Genomic DNA, 11,358 nt, shown 5'->3' with positions numbered 1-11,358 from the left:
AATTTCCTTATAAATAAGTGAGAATCATAACCAGATAAATTGTGAAATAGTGTTGGAAAGAATTTCGGAATCTTATAATTTAAATTACAATTTTGATGAGCAGCACCTCTATATTTTCCAGTAATATGACAGTGGTCACGTACTTTATCATTATCTAAATCTTCTCCGCAAATGTGACATTCAGTTGCTGCATTAAAATCATGCTTGTTTTCAGGAGTAAATATCATCTTTTTTGGAAATTTAATACTATCACAAATTTTCTTAATATCTTCTTGTAAACTATCAACAAAAATTTGTGCAATATCATCTGTTTTACTACTTGCGGTAAATGTGACTGGACTGCTTTTATAAAAACTTTCATCAAAACATTTAATATAATAACAGAATGAACTTGGAATATGTTTTTGATATTGTTTAGTATAAGATTCATTCGGATTGGGTTCACAAGTGTCAATTTGTTTGATAAAACTTTCAAAGTCGGCATATACTACAAATGGAACTCTCGTTGATTTATTGTGATTAGTAAATTGCATTGTTGAATTTGGTGGTGGAAGTTCGATACGTATTGAATCATGTGTTTCACAATACGATTTATGATTAGATAATGATTCTTCAGAATTAAACCCTAACAAACAATTTCTACAATAATACACTTTAGTATTTTGTCTAGATATTTGCGATGAAAGTAATCTGCTTAAATTTTTTATTAAACAGTAATGATTCGTTTCTCCATTTGATATTAATAGTAAATCTATTAAATGTTTGCGATCATTATTCTTTGATACGTGCAAAATATGAACTTCTGAATTTTCATAACCATATAAATTATATCTTGATTGTTCTTCTCAAATTGTGTAATTTGATTTAAAGATACTGGAAAATCTATTTTATCCCAGTTTATATTTTCAGCTTGATCTTTAAGATCTTTATCTACTCTTTGAGGAATATTATCTGTTGGATTTAATGCTCTTGCGAACACCACTTTAAACATTGATTATTTTCATTCTTTATATTAATTATTGCTTTTTTAGTTGCTAAATTTTTATCAAGTGGAATATATGATTTAGCTTTAATTGGATTATACTCAATAAAATTGATATCCATCTTTTCAACAGAAACAAATCTCAAACATGATCCTGCTTGTTGATATAATGATAAGGATTCTAAAATTTTCTGTTTTGATGTTTCATAAAAACCGTCTAAATCTGTTGTTTCTAATACAACTTGATAACTCGTTCTAAATGGAGCAGATGTGATTATAGTTTCTCCTGTTTTAATATCAGTACGCTCCATTTCGCAAGTGAGAACTATATAAACCTTTGATTTTCTATTTTCGGTTAGTATTTTAATTGCACTATTTTTAGCAGCATTCATGAAAGATATAGCGTCATATCCTTTTATTCCTTTAGCTGTAAATTGTTTTGTCACATATTTAACAGCTGATCGTGATAATTTAAATTCTATCGGATTTCTAATTCCATATTTTTGATACAAATTTGAAACTGCAGATTTTAATTCATCAATCTTTTCATTAGCAGTTTTTTTAATTTTATCAGGAACATATGAAAAAATTAATCTGCAAAAGAATTAATCTTTTTATTTATTTCTTTTCTAATTTGTGTAATAGGCTGAAAAGGTGACGGAGCTAAAATTGTTGATGATATATCTGGAACAGGCTCATCAAGTAGATACTTCGTACCCATCTGTTCGACTGATTGCATCTGTGTCTGTGCTACCGCTTCTTTTAATTCATCTTTTTTCATTTTATAATAATATTTATTTCCTCGCTCTTTAGCGATTTGTTTTAATTTTTTCACCGTTATTTTATTTTCCCTTTTTTATATAGCAAGATAATTTTTTTTAATTTTCATTTTCTTTATATCATTTTTCAAAAATATTTTTTCTTGTCAAATAGAATTTTTTTTTTTTTAATTTTTCAGAATTTAATATTTCAATCGCATTAAAAGATAAATTTTTAATTGAAATTCAAATAAAAATTCCACATTTTTCTCGCTTTTATCTCAATCTAATTTTCTGGTTCTTTAAGGAATAATTTAAGAGCTTTTTCATAATCATATGTGAAGATTATATGATAACCAATTCCAATTTACTTTATCTAAATTCTTTTTTAATATTTCAATGGCATTTGGATTTGCAGATAACATATCCCAATCTACTTTATCTAAATTCTTTTTTAAGAATTCAATCGCATTTGGATTTTCAGATAACCATCGCCAATTTACTTTATTTAAATTATCTTTTAATATCTCAATCGCATTTGGATTTTTAGATAAACAAGTCCAATCTACTTTATCTAAATTAGCTTTTAATATCTCAATTGCATTTGGATTTTTAGATAAAAATATCCAACATACTTTATCTAAATTATCTTTTAATAGTTCAATGGCATTTGGATTTCGAGATAATTCAACCCAATCTACTTTATCTAAATTAGCTTTTAATATCTCAATTGCATTTGAATTTAAAGATAAAATTTCCTAATCTACTTTATTTAGATTATTTTTTAATATCTCAATTGTATTTGGATTTCGAGATAAATTTTTCCAATCTACTTTATCTAAATTAGCTTTTAATATTTCAATCGCATTTGGATTTTCAGATAGCCATTCCCAATATACTTTATCTAAATTATTTTTTAATAAATTAATTGCATTTGGATTTTTAGATAACATATGCCAATTTACTTTATCTAAATTATTTTTTAACAATTCAATCGCATATTTATTTTCAAATAAATCATCATATCCCATTTTTATATATAAAGATTATTTTTTAATATATTTTAATTTTTTTTTAATTTTTCAGAATTTGATATTTCAATCTTATAACCATTATCAATCTTATCATCACGCTTTTCAAGATATCTATATCCATGACCAGTTTCACGCATTGCGCTATATAAGGATTTATATACTATTTCTTCTCCTGTTTTCATGTTTGTTAATTTAATAGTGACTGGTTTTTTCTTAATTGTTTTTAATCTTTCATATTTTGGATCTATTTCTTTTTTCTCTTCTTTTACTGGATGTATTCTAGGTCTTCCAACTAATCTTTTCTCATCAACATCTTTTACTGGATGTATTCTAGGTCTTCCAACTGATCTTTTAATATTTACTTCTTTCACTTGAGACATAATAGATTCTTTATCTACTAACCCATTTTCCATTTCAATCATTAGCAATGTAGCGATATTTTCAGATGTTTTTGAAATGTTATTTTCTTCTAATAAACTTTTTAAACTTTTCTTTGTATAATACATTTTTATTATATAAAGAAAAAAAATTTAAATAATTTTCAAAAAATTTTGCTTTAACATCAAATTTATTACCATCTGATTCAAGTTTCATCATCTTATCAGATATTACAAGAGCATATACTTAAGTATTTGCTGGTACAGTTGTATTAAAATATGCTTTAATTTGTAGTTGTACTGTAGCTGATTTTAATTTTTCTGATTGTTTGCTAACATCAAAAACAAAGAATGGGAATAAATCTTTGTAGTCAGAAGGAGTTATATTGTTGTTTGCAATAATTTCATTCATTCCATAAAATCTTTCTTTAAACATTGATGCATCTCTATAAATTCTTGAAAATTGCTGATTTGGAAATGAGCAATAATAATTAAGGGTGGGATATTGGCAAATACTATTATTATAAATAATGTAAATATTTTTCAAGTCACAATGATCAAATAATGCCGAATTGACAGTTTGGTCCCCGGTTGTTCTATTTGTTTGAAATGCGACAATAACATATCTTGGAATTTCAGCACAACTTAATTGCCAACTAAATGAAGTAGCTTGTTGAACAGATGTGTATCACACTGACGCATTCTAAAACTTAATGGAGCTTTCACTTTTCTTTTAATTTCATAATCAATTTTTTTCTCTTCTTCAAGTGATGATGTCACACTTGGAATAAACAATGATATTTTAGTAAAATTAACTTTTCCTGCAGCTGCAGCAGCAAGCCTAAAAATTGCATTATTATCACTTTGTCTTGTAAGAGTTATTGTATGTTTATGCCCATAAATAACTTTGTCATAATCATCACAGAATCCAAAAATGTGTCTTAAAGGTACGCAAAATGAAAATGTTCCGTTTGTAGTTGGTTTTTGAATTATGTATTGTTGCCTTGCTGCAAACCCTGTGTTATCAGTAAGTACTGCTGTCGATGTAGTATCTTTATATCACAATTGATTTAATCCTTGCGCTAATTGAAAGTCATTTGAATAATTAAGTAATCCTAGCATTGTAGTTGCTTGACCTGGAAAATAAATAGTTTCTATATCTTGGTTTGATAATTGGTAGGATATTTTAGCAAATAATTGCATAAGACCATTATTTGTAAGAGCTTTCCATCAGCTAGTTTAACAAGTTGCCCTTCAAATAAGAGATACGTTTTAGATGGAAGTGTAAACAAATTTTGTTCTGGAACGACAATTCTTATGTCTCCAAGACTATTTAGATTTGTTCCAACAATGGGTTCATATTCACAATCTTCACATCTTTCAATTCCATTATCTATTACTGTAATTTCTGTAAAACTAAATACTTCAGAAGTCGTCATTTTATTTTTTTATATACAATATAAAAAAAAAAAATTTTAATTGACAATTCTTAAAAAACCATATAAAAAATTTTACGAAAGCTAAATTTACGAAAGCTAAATTTACGAAAGATAAATTTACGCAAGTCGAAGTCCGTGTCCCATTTTAACTAGATCTTCTATTCTTACAGCATTTTTATTTGATACTTTGATTGAGCGACCTTTGCACGGTACTTTTTTTACTTCCTCTTCATTATTTTTTAGATCATTAGACCTAGATGCTATCAAATTTGAAAATATTTCTTTACTTTTTTCACTAATAACAGGTTGTGAAGCTATTTTTGAAGATGCTTTTTCAATTAATTGTTTTCCTTTTTCAACTGCAGCATTTGTAGCAGCTTCTATCGTCGATGTTAAAAGTTCTATTCCTGCTGATTTAGCAGCATTTATTGCAGTTTTTCCTAAATCAGCAGCAGCCATCTTTTTCAACATAGCTGGTGACACTCTTGTTACATTTGATGATGCTTCTCGTTTAAATAAATTTTTTATTATGTCGAATATACCACTTCCTCCAACAACATATATTTTTTTATATCTCTTATTATTAACAATTAGCATTTTTTTATGTACTATATATTTTTTTTATATACAATGAGATATAATTAAAAAAGATTTTGTATTGCTTTATACTGTTCATTATCTATTTCATTTTGCCGTAATAATTCATCACGAATTGCAACACCTTCATTTCTTGCTCCACTGTTACCTGCTTTCCATGCAGCTATACACAAATAAAGACGATCAACTAATGCACTAGGAAGTCACTAGGAAGAATTATAGTTTGTACTCTACCTCCAATTCCTTTTCCTCTTGATTCACGCTTCCTATTTCCTTTTATGTCCTTCCAATAGGTGATATTGTTTCTCTGTATTTTAGAATACGAGAAGACTTTGGTTTGTATGGGTTTTCAGAAGTAATTGCATCTGTTTGTATTAATATATCTTGATATTTTTTAAGATCATTTTCATTATATACTTCTTTATTAGGATTAAACTTTACTATCAGTTCCCAAAGACCAGGAGTACCTATGTATTTTATTCCATTTATATCTATATCATCGTTATTAATTAATATTGGAACTTTTCCTATAAAAAATTTACCCTCTTTAGAATGTATTCCAAATGTAGTGTCTATAGACTTTTTACTATAAGTATACATGTAGCAATTTTTCCCAACTTTAAAAATTCATCAAAAGGCATTATTTATTTAGATCCATAAGTAAGTATTTTAGGATATGCATTTGAAAAGGTAAGAGCAAATTGATTAGCTTGATCTTGCAATTTAGATATATCCTCCTTTATTTGACTATCAATTAATGGCTTTTACAATTTTGACAAGTCTATCTGCAAATTAGAATCTCCAATCTTTTCACTAAGATCATTCTGCTGTATTCTTTTTTTACTTTCTGATAATTCTTTTACAATTTGATCTCTCTTTTCAGTGTCTGTAATTTTTAAAAAGGACATTTTGTTTTTATATAAAAAAGATTAAAAACACAACATAAACTTTTATGTTGTGTTTTATGATTTATGTTTTACGTTTTACGTTTTAGCAAACTATTTAAATAATCAATATTAAACGTTCCACAATTCTTTTTAGTCTCAAAGCCTTTATAAATGATATCATTTGTTTCTAATAATCTTAATATAAGTGCCATTGATAAAATACTTTTTATTAGTTTTTTTTCTTTGAAATCACACTCTAATTGAAGTACATATTTATCTATAATTCTTAATTTATCCTGTTTTTTAACATTATTCCATTGTTTAAGTGATTCTTTAATGTCTCTTTCTACACAATAAAAATCACTATCTTCATTCCATTCGGATATAAATTCCGCATATCTTATTATTTGTCAATAAAATGTAAAGTGACTATTTTTTTATTAAACCTACTTTGAATTACTTTAATAGCTTCTTCTCTCCCTTGGTCGATTAGTGACAACTTTGTTTGTTCATCAATTTCATTTTTAACTTTTATTTTAATTTGCTCCATCATTGTCTGAAATTTTTCAAGTTCACCAAGTATTAACTCATATTCCTTGTCATCTATATGCCCATCTACTAAAGCTTTAGAAATATAATTGCTTATTGTATTTAGTTTTGAATCAGCAAGCACTTTAATCTTTTCATGCTTTTCTGCTTTTAAATTCATTTTTTTATTAACTTGTCCGCCTATTATTGATAACACACCTGCTCCTAATGCTGCACCTTCACATGCAATAACTACTGGTGCTGCAATGACTGTTGATAAAAAACCAATTCCAATAGTTTCAAGTGCCATAGTGCTTGTTAGTAATGCATTATCAATTGCAGAAATTATTTTTACTGCTCTATGATATTTTTTTACTCAGCGTTATTCTCTTTTCTCTGTCACGCTCTTCATTTCTTTTTGAATCTCGCCAATTTTTTGTAACCGATATGATTTTTCTTCAGGTGTATTAGGAAGAACAGGGTAAATATTGTTATTCTCAGTAGGTATAGCTGAATAAATGTTATTGTACATTTTATTATTGTATTCCATTTTTAATAAAAAAATTAAAAAACTAACACAATAGATTAACAGAACAAAAACAATCTCCTTTTTTAAATATTACATCATCAACTGAATTATTATTAATAATTACTACAATGTCATCAACAGACTCTGCTATTACAGAATTTTGTAAACTTAACATTTTTAATTTAAGTTCATTTTTTAATGAAACTAATGTAAAACCTTTTCTTATAGATATACCAAACTTTAAAGAAACACTTTTTTGTGACTTAAAACCTATTTTAATATCTTGTTGTGCAAATACATCATATCTTCCATTTACTAATATTGCAGGATGCTGTAAATTTTTATGTGGTTTAAAAACTAAAGGAAATGGTTACGGTTGTTTATATTTGTTTATAAATTTATGCACTGGCATGCTATTTGACATTTTATTATATATAAATTTTATTATATATAATTTGAAAATCAAAGAATCATATTTAAAAATGGAATATTAGCAAATGGAGAATTTGGTCCTAATAATAAACCTGATCCTGTTGATGTATAACAATTTCCAGCACGTACAATCCATCACCTACAGAACTTCCTTTACTCCATGGTCTCAAATATAAACCAGATCCTGCACATGTTAATTTAACTCCTTGTCCATTCTTTTTCATGTACACAATACCATTTCCAGCAATTTTATTAATCATAGTTGATCCAGCTGCTGAACCTACTCCTGAAAGCAGTCCTGTTGCAAGTGGTGGTATAATTCTTGATGCTAAAGAACCAAGAAACGGTAAAAGTGCACCAATAAATCCACCTTATATTTTAGAATTGTGTAACAGTTGAATTTCACTTAAAATAGTTGATACACCAGTACCTTTTTCATATGCTTTTCTAATTCTATTCAATTGTGTTATTGTTACAGCTAATACATGTTCACCATTTAAATCTGAATGCGATAACTTAATACTAGCTCCAACACCACATTCAATTGCATTTTTAATTTTTTCTATTTGGTTTTATGAAAGATTTACTTTATTATTAGTATATTTACTCATTTTGTTATACTTAGATTATTTTTTTTCTCTTATATGAAATCTAATAGCTAATTTTTCTCCTCGTAAATTTATCAGATTTGCATCTTGATCAACCCATTTAGTCTCCATCTTTGAAATTGTTTTAGTATTATTGGTAAGTAAATTAAGTTTATTGGCTCTTGAATAATTTTATATTCAGGACCAACACTTGGAAAAAATGAATATATAACGTTTTCTGTTGTTCCATTTACATAGGATGATGCTATTATATCATTTGTTACACTTATGCTATTAATACTTAAAATTTTAACTATATTATCTGATTCATGAGATCCTGTTGAATATACTTGACTGTTAAAACCAAGAGTAGATCTAATTAAATTTATAGGTGTAAAATCAACTTTATAACCAGCTTCAATATTTAAAGTTGTTTTCAATGTGTTATTATCTGCTGAAAATATAATACTAGTTTCAACTCCATTAATAGTTTTACTATTTTCAGTAATTTTTTCCACAATATACTTATTTATATCATCAATCTCAATACCTACCTTCAAGAATGTTTATATCTATCCAAGTTGCTCCATTATCTGAACTATATCTAAAATTGTTATTTGAAAAATCAACATTTGGAAAACTGTAGAATGTATCAAGACCAACTAATGCCATTTCATAATCTTTATCTTAACTTAGTTGTATAATAGGAGCAAACTTCTCTTTTATATGACTACTTTTATCATTCAATATTATATACATTTTTTATATACAAAAAAATTATTTTAAACTTTAGATGGAAAATAAAAATTATCTAATCCACTTCTATATTTTCCATTATCTATTTTAGAAGATAAATCTATGACAACAAATCCATGAGGTTCTGATTAAGCATGCTTACAAAATCTTTTAAACTCATCTTCGTTCATATCACTAGAAACATGATCTCTATAAATATAACTTAAATTCTTTGAATCTTGAGGAAATAAGCAAATAAAATTGGCATTTTCTCTAATAGTTTGTCTAAGTAACATAAAATAATTTTGTGCAAGGTAGAAACAATCTACATTACTATGTCTTCCTCTTATATAATATTTTTCACACTTATTTTGTTTTGTTAATTGCAAATCATTAAATATCGTCAAATTATTCTTATTAATATCAAGATCTTCAGGATCTGGTACATCTTCATCTGTTTCAAAAAACTTACACTCCATATCTGCTTTATATTTCAAATTTTTTGAAATGTCTTCAATTATAAATTCTGGATTTGCATTTAATTTTTCTATTTCACCTTGAAGCTTAAACAATTCAAGAATAACTTCTTTTTGTAATTTTTATCAAAAAAGCTTTTTAATATTTTGTATTCTGGTTGAAAAAGAGATTTGTAATTGATTGAGGTTGTAAATTATTATAGTCTAACCAAATAGGTCTTAAAAGTAAATTTAATAATAAAGTAGTTTTTCCACAACTAGACTTTCCAACAATAATTCCTCATATACTTTTAGGTAACAACTTGTTATTACTTCGCTTATTTTTATTTACATTCCATGACAAATCTATTATGTCCATTTTTATATTGCAAGATATTTTTTTTTATATATAAAAATTTCTACATATAAAAAATGTACTGCATTAAATGTAGAAACAAAACAAATACACTAAACTTGCAAAATGTTGTGAGTAAAAGCAATAGAAATATGCAACGTGGAACTTGCGCTATTTGCGGAAAAATAAAAACTCAATTTGTATCATCAAAAAAAGGAGGTGAATCAGTTAGTTCAATTAATTTAATAACTAAAAAAATAAAATTACCATGGGCAAAGTTCCCTGGTGAAATGCATTTACCTGAATGAACTTTGCTTGTCCTGGTACTAATTTAGATGGACGATTAACTTCTACTGATGCATAAAAAGAATGGAGTAAACCTATAGATAGAGTTGATAATGCAGCTTACCATCACGATCTTGCTTATAAATACTTCGATGATACTGCAAAAAGAAATTTAGCTGATAAAATTATGATCGAAGAAATAGATTCTATAAAAAATCCAACAATACGTGAAAGAATTGAACGAGGTATTATAAAACCTATTATATCATCTAAAGCAAAATTTGGATTAGGTTCTTTGAACTTATATGAAATGGGTGTTAAAACTACTCAAAAAAACTACAAACGATCAAAGAAAAAGAAAAGGATAAAGAATTAGGTCTTATGGATCCGAAGAATCTGAAATGGACTGACAAACTTGCAAACGAACTTCATAAACCAGTTGTAAAATATTTCAGAAAAAGAAAAGTGATTGTAAATGGAATCGATGAAATATGGGCTGCTGATTTAGTTGACATGCAATCTTTTTCTAAATTCAATGACGGTTTAAAATACTTATTAATGGTGATAGATGTTTTTTCAAAGCATGGATGGAATGTTCCATTGAAGAGTAAAACTGGAGTTGATGTTGCTAATGCTTTAAATAAAATCTTCTACGAAAGAAAATGTTAAAAACTCTAGGTGTTGAGTTATACTCAACTGAAAATGAAGAAAAAAGTTGTGTAGTTGAACGTTGGAATAGAACATTGAAAGATAAAATGTTTAAGTACTTTTCAGCTAATTCTACTAGAAAATATAATGGCGTCTTAGATGAAATGGTAAATAAATACAACAACACAAAGCATTCTTCAATTAAAATGACACCAGTTGAAGCTAGCGATAAAAAGAATGAGAATATTGTTTGGTTCAATCTAAATGGAAATGTACGATCAGAGTCTGTTTTCAATTGGTGATAGAGTTAGGATAACTAAAAAGAAGACAACGTTTGAAAAAGGATACACACCGAGATGGACTGAAGAAGTTTTTACTGTTTCAAAAATTCAGTTTACAGATCCACCAACTTATAAATTAACTGACGATAATGGCGAAGAAATACAAGGTACTTTTTATGAACAAGAACTGCAAAAAACTGATCAAAAATATTTAGAATTGAAAAAGTTATTTGCAAATTAAAAAACAAATCATTAGTAAAGTGGTATGGATATCCTGAGTCATTTAACTCTTGGGTTGACAATAAAGAATTGATAAGTCTAATTTAAAAGGAGTAATTTACTATTACGCTTGAGCTAAGTTCGAAGAACTACTTCTTATGGGTCTGAAAGACCTAATGCAAAGTAGATTTCATTTATGCGTAGGACTTCAATGAGATTTCAGTTATGAA

General features: G+C 26.9%; 2 protein-coding genes across 2 annotated transcripts; one reads left to right on the top strand and one right to left on the bottom strand.

The window, feature by feature from the left end:
* Nucleotides 1–3,796: 3,796 nt before the first annotated feature.
* LOC136086840 (uncharacterized) lies at nt 3,797–4,590 on the bottom strand. The gene is made up of 2 exons (XM_065809334.1): nt 4,353–4,590; nt 3,797–4,203 (listed from the first exon to the last, which is right to left on the bottom strand). The coding sequence occupies exons 1-2, from the start codon at nt 4,588–4,590 to the stop codon at nt 3,797–3,799; spliced, it is 645 nt and encodes a 214-aa protein (XP_065665406.1).
* A 5,771-nt stretch (nt 4,591–10,361) lies between these two features.
* On the top strand, nt 10,362–11,150 carry LOC136086839 (uncharacterized). Its single transcript, XM_065809333.1, has 3 exons — nt 10,362–10,587; nt 10,659–10,795; nt 10,911–11,150. Exons 1-3 carry the CDS (start codon nt 10,362–10,364, stop codon nt 11,148–11,150), a joined length of 603 nt encoding a protein of 200 aa, XP_065665405.1.
* Nucleotides 11,151–11,358: the final 208 nt, after the last annotated feature.

Source organism: Hydra vulgaris, chromosome 11 (assembly GCF_038396675.1).
Source record: "Hydra vulgaris chromosome 11, alternate assembly HydraT2T_AEP".
Classification (NCBI taxonomy): domain Eukaryota; kingdom Metazoa; phylum Cnidaria; class Hydrozoa; order Anthoathecata; family Hydridae; genus Hydra; species Hydra vulgaris.
Note: the sequence above shows the minus strand (reverse complement) of the source record. Positions and strands in the feature narration are given on the sequence as shown.